Here is a 19,163-nt window from a genome sequence, read left to right as displayed (position 1 = left end):
TTTCTTGAGTTTAACAAAGAAACAGGTTAGCTTTATTGTACTTAAACCAATCTAAGGAAAATAATAAAATACGCTCCGACTTCCATACACATACACACACATGAAGTTCACACACGCACACACATACACACACACACACACACACAAATAAGTTACACAGTGGAGAAGGATGATTGGTCAAATAAGAATCCAGAGAAATAAAAAGGGTATACAGTCTGTGGAGATTGGTAACTCAGCAGGCTTCAGGCTGAATCCTGTGGTCATGCCACTTTCTTTTGTTAGTCCTGAGGCTTCCGATTTGAAGATGTGGACAGCTGATTCAGTGGTTCTCCTGGAGACTGGAGTGTGGCTGATGTCCTTCAAGGAGTTTCTGTCTGCAGCAGGGGCGTCCCTGGATGGTTATGGTCAGCAGGTAGGGTTTGAAGCTTGCAAGGTGGAATGGAGAGAGAGAAAGGAAGGAGGGACCCCACTCGGGTCTTCTCTCTTCAGTGTCTAGCTGCTTGTCTCTCTGCTGCAGAGAAAACACCAGCGTAAGCATACGGAGGGTGGGCCTGTCACATGACCATCACCCAGTGATTCAAGCATGGTGGTTAACAGTATATTTTCCCACCTGCAACTTAATCAGTCTATGTCTAGGAATTCCCTTCTCACAGCTAGGGTCCCATTGTTAAAGTGATTAAGTTTGAGTGGTTTGTCTCTACCTGTTGAATATTCAGGTCGTGGTCTTAATCCTTGCTAATGGGAACAGGATAGTGGCTCACTCAGATTCCCCAGGTCATTGTCCTTGATGGGTCTATGCAGACATGCCATCTCCATCTCAATGCATTGGAATGTGGAAAGTACAGTAATGCAAATTGGGATGGCCATCTTTAGCTGGCAGCATCAAGTCACCTTTTATCTGTTTTAAAAAAAATTTAATTCAGGTTTACAACCAGTGGATTAAAAATCATCATTTGACATGGCACATTTTCATGACCAATTGTTGGGAGATAGGTGAGTGATGTACAATGCTTTACTAACTCTGGTTGGGTGCATTCCTGGAGGTTTCGTCACATGAACTCCCACCGCCAATTCCCCTGCTTGGTTAACCCCATCTCCAATAGGTTTGCAACTAATAGCCTAAAGTATTCAAAGGAAATTAAAAGAAAATACAAATTTTTATTAATATCCCAATACTTTTTCTCCAGGGTTGTTTGCAGCAATATGCTGGAGTTTTTTTTTTATTCCTGGAGGTTCCAGGATAATCCTGGAGAGTTGGCAACCCTGGGCGAATCGGATATATGCATATTCTGAGCAATATGTATGTGTAAAAAAAACCTTAGGGTACCCTTATGAATCTGTGCTCTCATTATGGAGATTTGTATGCCAGGATATCCAGGCAATATAACCAGAATTCAGGTTTGGAATGTGGGTCCTGTTAGGTTTTCCATTCATTGTTTTACTCTGTACCTAATCTGAAGCTATTTATTAGGAAGTGGAGAGAGAGAGTAAGAGGAAGGGTTGAAACTTTATAGCCTAGAAATGTAGTTGAGCTGAACTGCATTGATCACTGAGAATGATCCCTGCACTGGAATGGGTAGGTCTGAAGTCCACCCACCATTAAGTCTCAGACCTCATTTACAGCAGTCCAGCTCACTGGCAAAGACCATGAGACCGTTTGAATTTCACGATGCTGTGTTGCCAGCTACTGCCCTCAAGTAGGTCCTGCAGATAGGAGTTGTGATTGGGGATGAGAGGCTGGAGACTGCGAGAGGGGTGAGAGGGAAAGCAGGAGAGGGAGGGGAAACGACTGACAGAGGCGTCAGCCAGCCATCAGGGGAGGGGGTGGGAGCGGTGGCCAGCAGCCGCTTGTGGTTTAAATGTGGTCCCGGGTAGACACCTAAAACAGATATTATGCCCCTCCAATATGTTAATTAGAGGCCTATCGCCTGTAGAAGAGCCCTTTAATACGTAAATAGGAATGCTAAAAATTATTTAGTATACTGTGTGCAATATATAGTTAGAAATTCCAATGGTTGAACTGATTTATAATTTATAGGGGGCAGCAGTCACTTTGCATTTTTCCACCTGTTGCCAATTAAGAAGCAGCAAGGCGTTTGAATGCCTGGTGTGAGAAATGTTTGAACTTTGCTCATTTTCTTTTCCTGCTTAATATATAAAAGACATGCTTACGTCAACAGCGATGAAACAGTCAGTGGATTTTATCTTTGTTAAATATATGGAGAGGATTTGAATCTTTTGAGGAATTGCAATCTGTGTCATGTATATTTTATTCACAGCAAGCTGCAAAGATATAAGAGTTATGTGAGTCTAAAAATTGATTAATGCTGTGCTAAAGGCATTTTCTTTAAACCTATGTGCTGAGTAAAAATACGCAGTGATTGCACGACCCAAGGTTGCTAAAATAGGCCTTAATATTAGACTTAATAAGGTTGCATTTAACTTTTGGCAGTGGCTGAAAATGTGAGATCGTAAATCAGTTGCCTGCTATATACCTTGCCTGAAGAAACTTGCCCAGGGTTAATGGATGGCTGATCCCCTATCACCCGATTTTCACCAACCAAAGTTAAAATTGGCTCTGTACGTACGATTTTCCTTTGCTATTTTAATGCAGGTGTTAATCCATTCACTTTGAGTCTTAATTTTTAAAGAACTAAATTTCAAGGATTTCTTTTTAGTTAAATACAGAATTTCAAAAGGTCAAGAGGTGAATGGCAGCTGGCATAATTATTGCTTGGGGATCATTGCTGCGTTCACTCTATTTTCTGTATGGCAAAGATGTGCTTAGGTTTGATGCTTAATTTTGCTCTTCATAAATTTGTTGAAGTATTTTTTCAAAATTTAATATCTGTTGTGTTCAAATATTGTATGCAGGCTATCATTGCAGAGGGAGAGTCCGTTTTTACTAATGCAGGATTTGCATCTTAGCCATCTTGTCTTCACAGATAGACTTTGAAGAGTCCCACTGTCTTTGACTCATCAGATATGTTTCTTCATTCTTACTCACATTGGTGCATTGGTTAATCAAATGGCTTAGCTCTTTCTTTCTGTCAGCAAATTAGTTTCAGTCCAGTTGTACTTTTCACCAGCAATAGCTCTGCAGTCTAACAAAATGGTGAGGAACTTGGCCTGAGTACTTGTTCTTTCTGGTCAAACCACAAAGCATCGACCTACGACCTGAATTATTCTAGGGCTCTGTTTTGGTACACCTTTAAGAAGGTGCGGTTATGTTTTTGATGTACAACAGTGTAAGAGAAATGATGTAATGCACCATGTGATTTCTACTCTGTGTGAGTCTGTAGAGAGTTGGTGTTCACACCAGATCTATGTGGGATTACTCTTAGTTGTACATGTGCAGCATAGCCATCAATAAAGAACCTCCGTTATGTGTGAACCAATGTCTTATGCATTGTTGGTACTTGTGTATAGTCAACATTAACATAAGGAGAAGAAAACACAATATGGTGGTAGTGGTGGAGATGTTTCAATTTTCACTCCACCATCTCCAATGTGATTCCAGTTTACAGACATTAGATCCTCAAAGACGCAGAGGGACTTGAATTTTGACGACATCATTTGTAACACCACAGCAGCTTATGTAGGCAGCTCTGCATTCATGTAGGGTAAGATTGTTTGCACTTTAGCTGTGAAATCAGACTGTCACAGACTTGAGTAGAGGGACCAGTTTTGACAGGGAGTCGAGTTCTCAGAAAGCACCCGCATATAGGAGTACATCAGGATAATTCTGGACCTACAGAGGGACTTTTTAAGTTAGAGCAGATGTTTACATATCACATTGAGAGGTATAGCACCAAAACGGTACTTGGGCAGAGTATCAGGCCACTGGATCAACAACGGGACAAAGAAAGCCATGGCGTTGATTGTGCCGAGGTCAAGTGCTCGAATGAAGGAATCAGGTGAGCTCCAAGACCTGTAAGAAAATATATCACCATTACTGTCTTTTTGGTAGTCGAGCTGTTTCGTGCCAAAACCACCCTTCATGAGCGGGGCCACCAGAAAGTGCGCGAAGCTTGAGACAGCACCACGCACTCCAATCCTTACAATACCATTCTACTGGGCTGTGGCAACTTGTGGAGCTGCAGGCAGTTGCTGCTGCAGTGATTTTTTTTCCTGAACAGCAAGGAAGTTTCTTTTAACTGCAGAGAAAGCTGATATTATCAGAAACAGATGACTACCAAGTTTCCATCCATCAATTTGAAAGCAGCTGATCTTGTCTCTGAGTTCAAATTATTTAAACAGAGAGCCAAGTTGTTGTTTGTCGAATTGGCAGTATCTGAGCCAGACAAGCAAGCTGTGAATATTTGCATTACTATAAACAACAAAGGTTTTCACTGGCTGAATACATCTGGGATCGCAGAAGAGAATCTAAAAGATCCTGGTAAGATTTGATCTACACAGGAAGATCAGCTGTGGATCAAGCTTAATTTCCATATTCATCGTTTTGAGTTCATGACTTTTCGCCAGCAACCACATGAATCTATTGATCATTTCGTGAGCAGGTATCGAGACAAGGTACGAAACTGTAACTTCTCAGAAGCAGAACTCACAGAGCAAATCACTGAGTTAGTCATTGCTTCAATGTCGATCTAGCCATACCAGAAGGATCTCTTGGAGAAACCCAAAGGTTACACCATCGATTCACTAGTCAAGGATGGATGCAAGTACGATGTGATTGTTGCAGGACAACAAAGTTTGCTATCTTTGTGTTCTACCCCAAAGTTTGGTACATTGGTCATAGGTTCTAAGTCTGGAAGATCACGTAAGAGATGCCGACTCCAACATGCTCCAAAGAGCTGTCCAGCATTCTATGCTGTGTGCAGAGCATGTGTCACAATGGGACACTGAAAGCAACAGTGCAAGAGAGCCAAACCTGATGGAGTGAAAAGGAATCATGACAAGAGTCAAGGGGATAACAAGAAGGCGCTACACCTTAATAAGCACAGCGAATGTGCTGGATACAAAAGAAAACAAATCCATAAGGTAACAAATGGAAATAACCATAGAGATGATGATGATGGTGATCAGGGTTCTATGGGACGTGAGGAACATACTTTTCACACAATGAATGTCACTGAATGTATTGAACGTATAACACCACTGGAAATATTGATCTGAATTTTATGAGGCCTCCAGCATTGGGGGTCATGGCGGGGTGGGGTGGGGGGGGGGGTGGGTGGTGCCCGGAGAATTCCAGTGGGAGAGGCCCCCGCCATGGCCCCCGATGCAAGGAATGGCTTGCCCCATTTTACTGGTGGCGGCGGGACATCGGTGCGGCCCTTCCGCCACTTGGTGGCGGCGCCCCACTTCGCATCTGGTGATCGACATTTACCTTGCCTGATTATGCATCCCACTGCTCACCGATGCTCAGTTCTGCATTTTTTGCTGAATGGCAGCTGCCACGTGCTGTCCCGTTCATGAATGAGAGGAACCGGCGAGCCAGCAGAAGAGGCAGCAATCGGCGACAGTGAAGGTAAGATTCTGTACATTGGGGTCTGCACTCTACATATTGGAAGGGAAGTGAGAAGGGGGATGATGTTATTGGGGGCACAATTTTGCATATTGAAAGGGAGGTGGGGGGGTTGGTGGGAATGATGTTATTGGGATCTCCACTCTGTATATTGGAAGGGAGGTGGGATGTTATTAAAGGGTCTGCACTCTGTATATTGGAAGGGAGGTGGGAGGGGGGATGAAACAAGAGGGGTGCTGGGCCTAAATGTGGGGAAGGCTCGGTTTGCACTACTGAGTGAGGCACTCATGTAGGTGCCATATTCTGAGCTGCAGACAAGGGTAAGTTCTGTCATACATTCATCCATTCATGTCACATCATTCATCCCTGCCCAACCTCCCTGTCTTTGGCGTGGCAGTGGCACACAGTTATTTTCCAAGTTCGAGGTGAAAAATGGGTATCGGTCGGTCCAATTGGCAAAACACTCCTCGGAGCTGACCGCATTCCGCACTCCATTTGGTTACTGTTTTCAGTGAATTCCTTTTGGCCTTTCCATAAGCCAAAATCTTTTCAACAGAACATGGATTGCATCACCAGCCAAATACACAGATGTATCACATCGCGGATGATGTAGCTGTTCTGGGGAAGATCAAACAAGAGCACGACTGCAATTTACACTCTCTCACGCAGGTGGCAAGGAGAAAGGAGCTTGTATTCAATAGTCATAAGTACGAGATTAACGTACACCAGATCAATTTTTTGGGTTGATTTACTCGAGTCAAGGTATTCAACCTGGAAGATAATCATGCTATTACCTCAGGACAAGGAAGATTTCCAAAGATGTTTGGGTCTTTTCAACTTTTTATCTCCATATATCCCAAATTTTGCACAAAATGCTTCATGGCTTAGAGATTTACTGAAGAAAGATATTCCTTTTCTTTGGCAGGAAGATCATCAGTTTGTGTTTAACGAACTGAAGAAGTCATTGTCTGAAGATGTGTCAGTTCTTCAATTTTATGACCCAGCAGAGGTGACCACTCTGGAAGTTGATGCTGCTCAGAACGGCCTCGGGACATGCATAATGCAGAATGAGCGACCGAAAGCTTTCAGCTCCAAAACGTTATCACCGGCTCAAGCCAATTATTCAAATATTGAAAGGGAAATGTTAGCTTTAGTCTTTGGTTTATGCGCTTCCACACTTACCTACTCAGGAAGAGATTTGTGATAGAAACAGACCACAAACCACTCGAGATGATCTGGAAGAAGTCATTAATGAGTGTAACGCTTACCCATCAAGATACAGGGTTATGACTCCGAGCTAAGGTACAGACCAGGCACTCATGGTTACATCTGATACACTCAGCAGGTTATCCAACCCGGCAAAGACCAAGGATGTATCGATTGATTTACAAGTTGACCTGATCAATGTCGAAATTGAAGATGTTCTGCATGTCAATTTGGTACATTTCAGACAACAGAAATGTGATCAGTTGCAAGCTGAAATGGCACCAGATTCTACTTTTAAAGTGCTGTGGAGGACCATTGTAGAAGAATGGCCAGATTCTATCCATGATGTGAACAAGAATGTCAGACCATTCTAGGCTTATAGGGATGAACTAGGGATTTCCCGAGGAGTCATTTTCAATGGCAAGAAAATTCTTATTCCAGAATCATTGCAAACTGACATGTTACAACAATTGCACCAATCACATTTGGGAATTGATAGGACCAGAAGACTAGGCAGGGAGACAGTCTATTGGCCTGGAATGAATGATGATGACATCGAATCCATTGTCAAGGGATGTCAGGCATTCCAATCCAACATGCCTAGTAAGCATAGGGAACCACTTCTACCACACAAAGTTCCTCCGTATTCATGGGCCATAATAGCCATTGACCTCTTGCACATTCATGGTGGTGATTTTTTGGTTGTAACCGATTATTTTTTCCAAATTTGCCATTGTTCGTCAGTTGCATGACATGTCTAGTTCGACTGTGGTACACACATTGGGCTGGATTTTGTTCTCAGCCCAACGTCAGATTTCGTGGCGGGGTGGGGGCCGGAGACTTGGAGTGACAGCGGCCGCCACAGAGCCTGACGCTGGGATTGCCGGTTCCGATCTTCCCAGCGGTGGTCAGGCTCGGTGGCAGCACCTCTGCCGCTCTACAATGGGACCCTACTTTAAGTATGTTAAATAGCTCTTTGCATACATTTAAATGTAATCCTCCATGATCCGACCAGCAGTTGTCAATCTTTGAGCTCAACGTGCGACACTAATGTGCCTTCATTTTCCCGTCCTTGAAAAGCTGGTGCCACCGAGGCGAGAGTCCCCCGGTGCCTGTCAAAGTTGGTAAGTGATATCTTGCTCTCCCCCGTTTTCTTTACAAACCCGAGTTAAATAACCTGAGGGGTGCTGGAACAATGCATACATGCTCCACAAAGGCAGGTGGGGTGGGGGGGAGAAGCATGAGGTGATAGCCAAAGTTCTAATTTTTGCATTCCGTACACCATCAACATTCTATGTTAGCAATCTGTCGAGATTGTAATTATGCTGAAGGTTTTACTTTTCATTTTGTGAACGGGCCACCCTGCATTCGGGCACCAATGTTGAGGGAGGAAGGGGGCAACACTGGAAGTGGATAAACTGTTTGGGGGGTGGGGGGTGGTGGCGCACAACCGGGAAACTGTATACGTTCCCGTTGTTGGTGGTCCAGTGTAGGCAACAAAAAATGATATAACAGTGGTCAGGCTGGCTCGCACTTACATAACATTTGTGCGGGCAACCTTATGCCAAACCATACAGCTCATGCTGGGACACTTCTGAAGCAGGAATGAACTCAACTCTCTGCCCAGATGGGTGTCATTGACCTTGTGAAGGAACCCAAAGTTACCAGGAGCCTAGACATGGGTATGATCCACCCTGGTTTCCTGGATCCTCTTGCCATGATGAGGCATCTCCGCCAGAGGCGGGGCCAAGGGGTAGATCGGCCCATGAGGAAGCTCCCAGACGTGAGCAGTTGCAGCCACCATGGCGCAGAGCAGCCCAGATATGCCACTGAGTCTATAGCACTCGGATGACATACCTCCAGATGTCTGAGCGTCAGTGTCAGAGATGACTGGAGATGACAAGAGAGGCTGTCACACACCTTTACACAATGCTGAATAATGACCTGCAATCAATGGGCTTTGGTGGTCATCCTATGCCTGGGGCCCTCAAAGTTACGGTGGCTCTAAACTTCTATGCCTCTGGATCATTCCAGGGATCCACTGGCGACTTCTGCAGGGTCTCTCAATCCGTGGTACACTGCTGTATCAAGAAGGTTACTGATGCCTTGTACTGTAGGACCAGTGACTGTGTGCACTTCAGGATAGACCTTGAGAGTCAGGCCAAGAGAGCCACTGAATTTGGGGCCATTGAGGAATTCCCACAGGCGCAAGGAGTCATCGACTGCATGAATGTGGCCATCAAGGAATCCATGGAACAACCAGCCACCTTCATAAACAGAAAGGGCTTTCATTCGATCAATGTGCAGCTAGTATGGGACCACAGAAAGTGTTTCCTGCAAGTGTGTGCCCGCTTCCCAGGCAGCTGCCATGACTCATATATACTGTGCCAGTCCCGGGTGCTGCTGCTGTTCACTGCACCCGCTCACCTTCAGGCGTGGATTCTTGGGGATAAGGGCTACCCCTTGATGACATGGCTTCTGATGCTGAAGAACCCCAGCAATGATGCTAAAGAGTGCTACAATTCCTGCCACGGCTCTATCGAGCAGGCCATTGGTATGCTGAAGATGTGCTTCCACTGTCTTGATAGATCTGGTGGAACCCTGCAGTATGCACCAGACAAGGTTGGGTGCATTGTTGTTGTCTGCTGCATTCTGCACATCACAGTACAGAGTGGTTAGGCCTTGCAGGATGAAGAGGTACGGGAGCAGGACATAGACTCTGACAATGAGGACACAGAGGGTGACCAGAAACAACCAAGCACGGCAGCACAGACAGCAGTGATGGAGGGCCGACATGGCGCACAGCGAGCAAGGGAGGCAAGGCAATGACTGATTATTGAGCACTTTTGCAATCCCTGAAGTGCAACAAATGCTCTTCACACCACACACCACCATCATGCATCTCATCTGAAGTCCTCTGCCTCTATAACCTCCATCTCTCCAGCATGACTGGCAGCAGCTGACTCAGCCATTGCCTATGTGACTGCATCGGTGCAGTGTCACATCGTACATACTGGCATGGCAACGAAGTTATTGTTTACATTGACAGTACTGTCAGGCTTATGATGTAATGGAAAGACACATAATACATAATGACATGTGTTATTCACACAGGAAGTGCTGATGATTGACAGAAAAGCACATTTAATTACATTGCACAGGACATATCTGTCTCACCCGTGCATACCAATATGTGTCAAGGTGTCTTCTTAATATGTTTGCTCCATCGCAGTATGACCTCTGTGCTGGAAGCTGGACTGGAAGCAGGCTGCTGATCAGGACGCCCCTTGGCCTGGGAGGACTTTGGCGGTTGACCTCTGTGCACCTGAGGCCTGGAGGGCCCTGAGTGCCTGAAGGCCTCCTGCACCAATGCCAGGCTGTCCTCAGGTGTCGCAGCTGCTGATGCTGGGCTCACTAGTAGAGGGGCTGAGGAGCCAGTGGCCACATTCTAATCACGCTGAGGAGAGACCCCAGATGTGGAGTGTAGCCTCTCCTCCTCCCTCTCAAGGCTCATTGAAACCTCCCCGCTTTCTGGTGAAGGACTGAGGTGGGAACACTCTCCATGCTCCTGGTCCTTCTCTCGCCCAGCCACTACTGAATTGAACTCATGCCTGAGGCGAGGGTTTGCAGGTCATGGTGCATCTGTGGAATCTGGCTGTCCATGAGGGTCACCAAACTCTCCATGGATGAAGCCATGCGCTCACATGCCTGTGACACGGCAGCTGTCACGGCATGGATGGAATCCCCCACCATTCGCTCAAGGCTGCCCATGGCCTCCGGCACCTCCGCCAGATGTTGTCTCGCCTCTTCTAACAGCTCCAGCATGCCCTGTGCTGCCAACATCAGAGGCTCATCATCAGCCTGGGGCTCAGCAGTGGCCTGGACACCGACAATCCTCCAACTGTCAGAGGCCTCAGCTGTCTCAGCTTCAGCCAGCTGCTTGGGTACATGTGTTGTGCTCTCACCAGCTTGTGACCCGAAATCTAATTCCGAATGGATACCCACCAAGGTGAGAGTATCTGCACTGGTGGAAAGTGCAGGAGTGTCCTGGGACGGTGCAGAATCTAAGTGTGTCTCTTTCTCAGAGGTGTTCATTGTTTCCTGGGTCACTGCGGCTGCTTCCGATCATCGTCCTGCAAGATAAATTGTGAAGAACAGACATTTAGTTGGTATGGTACATATGTCGCAATGATAGCAGCATAGCGTCTGCATAGGAGATGAAATTTGGAATCATTCTGTGTTTGTCAATAATCACTCTCTTTAACTGGGACACCGAGATCCATGTCCGAGCTAGCACGTGCTCCTTGTCTCCCAGCTAACGCCAGGGTCTCCTACTCAGCTTGTAAAAGAAGCCTCAGGTCTGGCACACCGCCTCTGGTCCGGATGCCTCCCTAATATTGTGGGCCCTCTTCTCCTGAAAGACCAGAAGTGCAGATATAGAACATTGCAAAATGTCAACATCATGGTTATACCAACATGGCCGCTTCATCAACAACTGAGTAATGCTTTGACTGACTCACCCTGTCATGAGTGTGACATACTCTGAGGGACTAACAAGGGAGACTTGATTTACATATGCAAGCAGTCATGTGCCATCAATCCTCCCTGGCCTCCCTGTCTATGAAATGGCAGTGGTACCCATGTGGCATACTGTGTAGTGCCACTTACCTTTGCTGAGAGAAGGAGGCCATTGACCCTCTTCCTGCACAGAACCCAGTCTCTTGGGGTGACTCCCACGACTGCTACTCTCCTCTGTGATAAGAGTCCAGGCTTGCTCGGTCAGGTGGGAGGACCTCTTCTTGCCGACTCTGCAGAAAAGGACGTCCTGCCTTTCCCTTGCAACCTGAAGGAGAATAGGCAGGGAGGCATCACTGCCATGACCAGAGGTGCCCAGTGGTGCCGCTTGAAGAATGATTGATTTCTGCAACAATCCTGACTTGTTGCTCCAGCAAATTTCAGAGCAAAGCAGGCAGAGCATGAATGCAGGGCTGGCTGCCTTTTAAAGATGGCACCAGTAACTGCTACCACATCGGGTGATGTCATGTGATTTGTGAGGGGAGGCACCATTAATGTACATGATGGTACAGTGGCGTGGCTCCCATGTGGGCTGGCCGCCATTTTCTGCACTCGCCGCTACTCCTGGCAGTGGGAAACAAAATCCAGCCCATTAAGTGCAATCTTCAGTCTGGAGCACTCAGATCTCCTGACAATGGGCCTCAGTATACCGGAAAACCATTCCGTGATATGTGTCAGAAATGGGGCATGGAATACACTACTTCTTCATCTCTTTACCTGAGATCTAATGGCTGAGCAGAACAAATGATTTGCACAGCAAAGTCTTTCATTCTTAAGCACAGGCAGACTAATCAAGATCGACAAATATCTATGCTGCATCTTAGAGCAACTCCTCTGTGTTCTACCATCCCATCTCTGGCAGAATTGATGTTTGGAAGACAAGTACACACAGATCTACCCAGCTATCATCACTCTACCAATCTGGAAGTCCAGCATGCACTTTTGGACAAACAGGGGAGGATGAAGGACATATATGATAGCCATGCAGGTGGAGAGTTACCCTGTCTGTCCATAGGACAACAGGTCAGAATACAACATCCTACAAATGGGATGTGGAGTCCAGCAGAATTTTCCAAGCTATGTCAGGAACCACGTTGATATGAAGTTATTACACTCAATGGTGCAACAGTGAGATGAAACAGAAGTCAGATCAGAGAAGTTCATGATCCTGGATCACTGTATGATTCCATTGTGAACAGGACACGATCTAAAACCAAGTCTCAAGCAAAGTCTATGCACATCACTTCCAAGGAGAAGAGTCTGTATGAAATTGTTCAGCAACCTGAGAGCAAAAATACAGTCACCAAGTCAGGGCATACAATTAAACCACCACTGTGTTATCGAGACTTATGAGTCCATGAGTTATGTGTTTACAACCTTGCACAATGTATATTTGTAATTTACCACTGTTTGCTGAATTGAATATAGTTATACTTTATTGATTTAAGGGGAATAATTTTTATTTATAAAAAAGGGGATGTTGTGGTACACCTTTAAGAACATATGGTTATGTTTTCAATGTACAACAGTATAAGGGAAATTATGTGATTGTCATGAAAACGTGCTATGCTGAATAATGATTTTTAATTCATCGGTTGAAAACCTGCATTAAACTTTTAAAAGGAAAGCAGAATCCTGCATTCAACTTTTTAAAAAGCAAGCAACTAAGCTAATCACCACAATTTGCATTGAAATACCTCACATTCGAAGGTATCAACATGTCTAAATAAGCTCTCATCCAGGACAATGGCTTGAACAGTTGAATGAATGACCTGATATCACTTTCATTAGCAAGACATTCAAAGCCTTCTTGGAAGATTAGTCCCAGTGGAGATGAACCTCTGGGCGGTAATCATTGAAACAATAAGGCCTGAGAGAGATTGAAATTCTTAAACTTGAATCTCATTAAAGTGCACCAGAGAATACACTGAGACAATCATGTCACAGTCTGTCCATCTCTGTGAAAACTTTGAACAAATGAGACAAGCTTTGAGAACTAATCAGTGCAGGACCCCAGTGGGGTTGTCTCTCTCACTCCAGGTAATAATGCAAGTTTTGAACCCTGTCTGTGGACTGCAAAATATCCAAGTCTATCATTGCTACAGACAGAGACTCCGGGGAGAAAGCCACCGACATCACTGTCTCCAAGAAAACCCTGAACCGGGGGGTCACTTCTACCAGCCAGGAACTTCAGGACCACAAATTCGTCTGGAAGACAACTAAATTACCAGACCTCACAAACTGTATATTATTTTATTTGTTCTGGACTCTAATCTAACCAATCTATCTTCATCACTCTGCAACCAGTTTGTGTCTATGTGATTCTCATGTGTGTGTGTGTGCGTGTGTGCATGTGTGTGTGAGAAAGTTGGAGCATAGTTTATGATTCTTACTTAGATTGGGTTTTGATTTTAAATACAATAAACTAACCTCTTTCTTGTTTAAATTCAAGAACACCTATCTGATTGGTTCTTTTATGAGCATATCACAAAAAGGGTTAAACGTTCACTGAATTGGTAAGCACATCCACTGTTTGAAAAGAAGTAAAACCTGTTGCGGTCAATCAAGGAGAGGAACAAGAGGGGAACCTTTTGACCCCTCCTCACCTGATCGTAACATGATGTACCATGTGACTTCTACCTGTGTTTTAATCTGCAGAGAGTAGGCATCCGGATCGGACCTATGGAAGATTACTCCTCATTGTACGCGTGTAGTATAGTCATCAATAAAGGACTTACGTTATGTGTTAACTGATCCCTTATGCATGGTTGGTACTTGTGCATAGTCAACATTAACACAAGGAGACGAAAACACAACAGGATCTGCTTCCACTACTTTGAAGGCCATTCCAAATGTTAACCTTGTATATGTAATTGTTATTGCTATTACTGAGACTTGGTTAAGGGAAGGGCATGATTGGCAACTAAATATCCCAGGATACCGATGCTTCAGGCGGGATAGAGAGGGAGGTAAAGGGGTGGAGGAGTTGGATTACTGGTCAAAGAGGATATCACAGCTGTGCTGAAGGAAGGCACTATGGAGGACTCGAGCTGTGAGGCAATATGGGCAGAACTCAGAAATAGGAAGGGCGCGGTAACAATGTTGGGGCTGTACTACAGGCCTCCCAACAGCGAGCGTGAGATAGAGGTACAAATATGTAAACAGATTATGGAAAGATGTCGGAGCAACAAGGTGGTGGTGATAGGAGATTTTAATTTTCCCAACATTGACTGGGATTCACTTAGTGTTAGAGGTCTCGATGGAGCAGAATTTGTAAGGAGCATCCAGGAGGGTTTTCTAGAGCAGTATGTAAATAGTCCAACTTGGGAAGGGGCCATACTGGACCTGGTGTTGGGGAATGAGCCCGGCCAGGTGGTTGAAGTTTCAGTAGGGGACTACTTTGGGAATAGTGATCACAATTCCGTAAGTTTTAGAATACTCATGGACAAAGACGAGAGTGGTCCTAAAGGAAGAGTGCTAAATTGGGGGAAGGCCAACTGTACCAAAATTCGGCAGGAGCTGGGGAATGTAGATTGGGAGCAGCTGTTTGAAGGTAAATCCACATTTGATATGTGGGAGGCTTTTAAAGAGAGGTTGATTAGCGTGCAGGAGAGACATGTTCCTATGAAAATGAGGGGTAGAAATGGCAAGATTAGGGAACCATGGATGACAGGTGAAATTGTGAGACTAGCTAAGAGGAAAAAGGAAGCATACATAAGGTCTAGGCGGCTGAAGAAAGACGAAGCTTTGAAAGAATATCGGGATTGTAGGCGCAATCTGAAACGAGGAATTAAGAGGGCTAAAAGGGGTCATGAAATATCTTTAGCAAACAGGGTTAAGGAAAATCCCAAAGCCTTTTATTCATATATAAGGAGCAAGAGGGTAACTAGAGAAAGGATTGGCCCACTCAAGGACAAAGGAGGAAAATTATGCGTGGAGTCAGAGAAAATGGGTGAGATTCTAAACGAGTACTTTGCATCGGTATTCACCGAGGAGAGGGACATGACGGATGTTGAGGTTAGGGACAGATGTTTGATTACTCTCGGTCAAGTCGGCATAAGGAGGGAGGAAGTGTTGGGTATTCTAAAAGGCATTAAGGTGGACAAGTCCCCAGGTCCGGATGGGATCTATCCCAGGTTACTGAGGGAAGCGAGAGAGGAAATAGCTGGGGCCTTAACAGATATCTTTGCAACATCCTTAAACACGGGTGAGGTCCCGGAGGACTGGAGAATTGCTAATGTTGTCCCCTTGTTTAAGAAGAGTAGCAGGGATAATCCAGGTAATTATAGACCGGTGAGCCTGACGTCAGTGGTAGGGAAGCTGCTGGAGAAGATATTGAGGGATAGGATCTATTCCCATTTGGAAGAAAATGGGCTTATCAGTGATAGGCAACATGGTTTTGTGCAGGGAAGGTCATGTCTTACCAACTTAATAGAATTCTTTGAGGAAGTGACAAAGTTGATTGATGAGGGAAGGGCTTTAGATGTCGTATACATGGACTTCAGTAAGGTGCTTGATAAGGTTCCCCATGGTAGGCTGATGGAGAAAGTGAAGGCGCATGGGGTTCAGGGTGTACTAGCTAGATGGATAAAGAACTGGCTGGGCAACAGGAGACAGAGAGTAGCAGTAGAAGGGAGTTTCTCAAAATGGAGACGTGTGACCAGTGGTGTTCCACAGGGATCCGTGCTGGGACCACTGTTGTTTGTGATATACATAAATGATTTGGAGGAAAGTATAGGTGGTCTGATTAGCAAGTTTGCAGACGACACTAAGATTGGTGGAGTAGCAGATAGTGAAGGGGACTGTCAGAGAATACAGCAGAATATAGATAGACTGGAGAGTTGGGCAGAGAAATGGCAGATGGAGTTCAATCAGGGCAAATGCGAGGTGATGCATTTTGGAAGATCCAATTCAAGAGTGAACTATACAGTAAATGGAAAAGTCCTGGGGAAAATTGATGTACAGAGAGATTTGGGTGTTCGGGTCCATTGTTCCCAGAAGGTGGCAACGCAGGTCAATAGAGTGGTCAAGAAGGCATACGGCATGCTTTCCTTCATCGGATGGGGTATTGAGTACAAGAGTTGGCAGGTCATGTTACAGTTGTATAGGACTTTGGTTCGGCCACATTTGGAATACTGCGTGCAGTTCTGGTCGCCACATTACCAAAAGGATGTGGATGCTTTGGAGAGGGTGCAGAGGAGGTTCACCAGGATGTTGCCTGGTATGGAGGGCACTAGCTATGAAGAGAGGTTGAGTAGATTAGGATTATTTTCATTAGAAAGACGGAGGTTGAGGGGGGACCTGATTGAGGTGTACAAAATCATGAGAGGTATAGACAGGGTGGATAGCAAGAAGCTTTTTCCCAGAGTGGGGGATTCAATTACAAGGGGACACGAGTTCAAAGTGAGAGGGGAAAAGTTTAGGGGGGATATGCGTGGAAAGTTCTTTACGCAGAGGGTGGTGGGTGCCTGGAACGCATTGCCAGCGGAGGTGGTAGACGCGGGCACGATAGCATCTTTTAAGATGTATCTAGACAGATACATGAATGGGCAGGAAGAAAAGCGATCCAGACCCTTAGAAAATAGGCAACAGGTTTAGATAGAGGATTTGGATCGGCGTAGGCATGGAGGGCCGAAGGGCCTGTTCCTGTGCTGTAATTTTCTTTGTTCTTTGTTCTTTGTTCTAATGTATTCCTGTTATGAGCATGCCCAGTGTGTAATGATGTCTTCAAACATGTGTTCTGACCATCTTACAGGTACACTAATTATACAACCTCCAAAACAAACAAATCTTTGAGCATATGCACACTTGGCAAAGTAACAACTAACTCTTTTTCTTTAAACAATATCAATAAATCAAGTTTAAAAACTGGTTTATGAAATCTTCCTGATCTTCTCACAGATTTTGGTGTAGAGTCAGACTTTGAACTGTCTGCTTCCGTTCAGGACTTACAGAAGATCTTGTTTCTTTTTCTGAAAGTAGTACTTCAGCCACTTAAGTCTGAACTGGTTCACACTTCGGCAAAAGCTTGCTATCAAATTGGTCATGCTCACGTTTTGGAGTATCCCTCACTGGGAAGATTGCAGGTTCACAGCCCACTTTTGAGACTTCATGCAACAAATGTGACAGGGTGTCAGTATTATCCTCCGAACTACAATATTCAATGTTGTAGTCATACTGTGAGTGAAGTATGGTGCACCACTGCACCCTTGACACTGTCATTGGTGGTATTACAGACTTTGGATCCAGAATAGCTACTCGGGGTTTATGAGCTTTAATTACCCATCAAAAACTGGTGAAAGTTTTTGATTCCAAAGATGATTCTAAGCACTTTCTTTTCTATCTGCAAGTAGTTACGTTCACTCTTGGTTCGGCTATTCAAAACAAATGCTATGGGCTTCTCTTCAGCATCATCCATGACATGACAAATCACTGCTCCAACTCATTCCCATTTTACATCTTTCTTCAACAGTTCATGTAGTGGAGCAAACAGCCATTTTGCCCTGTTTTCAGGCAGAAATCATGAGTAGCATTGGACCATGCCCAGAAAAGATCTAAGCTCAGACACATCTTTTGGCTTTGGAGCATTGACTATTGTCTCTATGTTTTCTTTCACTGGCTGTAGTCCTTTTTTTTATTAATTTCCAAGCCCTGTTACACTACCTCAGATTGCATGAAAGCACACTTGCTCTTTTTCAACTTCACATTGTGGTCATTGAGCCTTTATAGCACTTCATCCAGCACTTGAAGATTCTCTTCCTCTGTTGTGGTCGCAATCAACACATTATCCTGATTATACAAGCAATGCAGCATTCCTTGCAAAATCTTATCCATTGTAGTTTGGAAGATTTTTGGAGAAGATTTCCATGGGTCAGCTTCGTCTAGGAGTATAACTCCATGTATGTGTTTATCGTGAGATACTGTTGACTCTCCCGATTCACATTGAGCTGTGCATCAGCATGGGACAAATCCAACTTCATGAATAGCTTGGATCCCTCTAACTCCACACACAAATCCTGAGATGTGGATAGTGGATACTGCTCATCATCCACTGCTTGGTTGATTGTGATTTTGTAGACCCTGCATAGTCTTACAGTTTTGTCTGACTTGGGCACTAATACAATTGGGGTTGCCCAATCACTATGGCCAGTTTTCACTAGCACACCATTTCTCTTTAGCTTCTTTGGTTCCTCTTCAAACTGGGTTTTGAGAACATAAGGAACTGGCATAGCCTTGCAATATATTGGTTTTGCATCAGGGCTAATTTGGATGTACTGTTGATTTACCAACACCTTTGTACAAATGTCTTTGTCATTTGAGTGATTGCTCGTGGCACAAATGCTGTACAACCCTAGCTCCTCTTTGCTTAGGCACTCTGGATTCACTTCAAGATTGTGAACTCCACCCTTGTCATGCCATTGCTTTCCATTACTTTTAGAAACAGTTTGCATTCCTGCTTTGGCCTTCACTCATAAAGCAGTTGCAATATGGCCTATCTTTTGGCAATTAAAGCTTTTGGCATTTCTGATCTGACATACCTGTGCCGTGTGATTGCCATTACAATGATAACAAGTTACTAAACTTTTATCAACAACACTCTTCTGATCAGTTCTCCTCACTTTAGACATGGCAGAAGCCTTCTGACAGTGGACAGAAGCTGTACTGATCACTATCATAGGACAAAATTCCAGAGCATTTTTTGATGCCATCTCCATGGTAGAAGCAATCATACACGCTAGCTCAAACATAAGATTTTGTGTGTTTAGTAACATCGACTGGATTTTTTCATCCACCAATCCACAAACAAATATGTCTCGTAATGCACGGTCTAAGAATGTACCAAAGTTGCAATTCTTCAGTGCCACAATGTACTCACCAACTGTTTCACAACTTC

At 44.7% G+C, this 19,163-nt stretch overlaps 1 protein-coding gene across 1 annotated transcript; it reads left to right on the top strand.

Annotated features, from left to right (window-relative positions):
- The first annotated feature begins 8,590 nt into the window (after positions 1-8,590).
- On the top strand, positions 8,591-9,373 carry LOC137380329 (putative nuclease HARBI1). The gene has a single exon (XM_068052261.1). It carries the CDS (start codon positions 8,591-8,593, stop codon positions 9,371-9,373), a length of 783 nt encoding a protein of 260 aa, XP_067908362.1.
- Positions 9,374-19,163: the final 9,790 nt, after the last annotated feature.

Source organism: Heterodontus francisci, chromosome 19 (genome assembly GCF_036365525.1).
Source record: "Heterodontus francisci isolate sHetFra1 chromosome 19, sHetFra1.hap1, whole genome shotgun sequence".
NCBI classification, from domain to species: domain Eukaryota; kingdom Metazoa; phylum Chordata; class Chondrichthyes; order Heterodontiformes; family Heterodontidae; genus Heterodontus; species Heterodontus francisci.
Note: the sequence above shows the minus strand (reverse complement) of the source record. Positions and strands in the feature narration are given on the sequence as shown.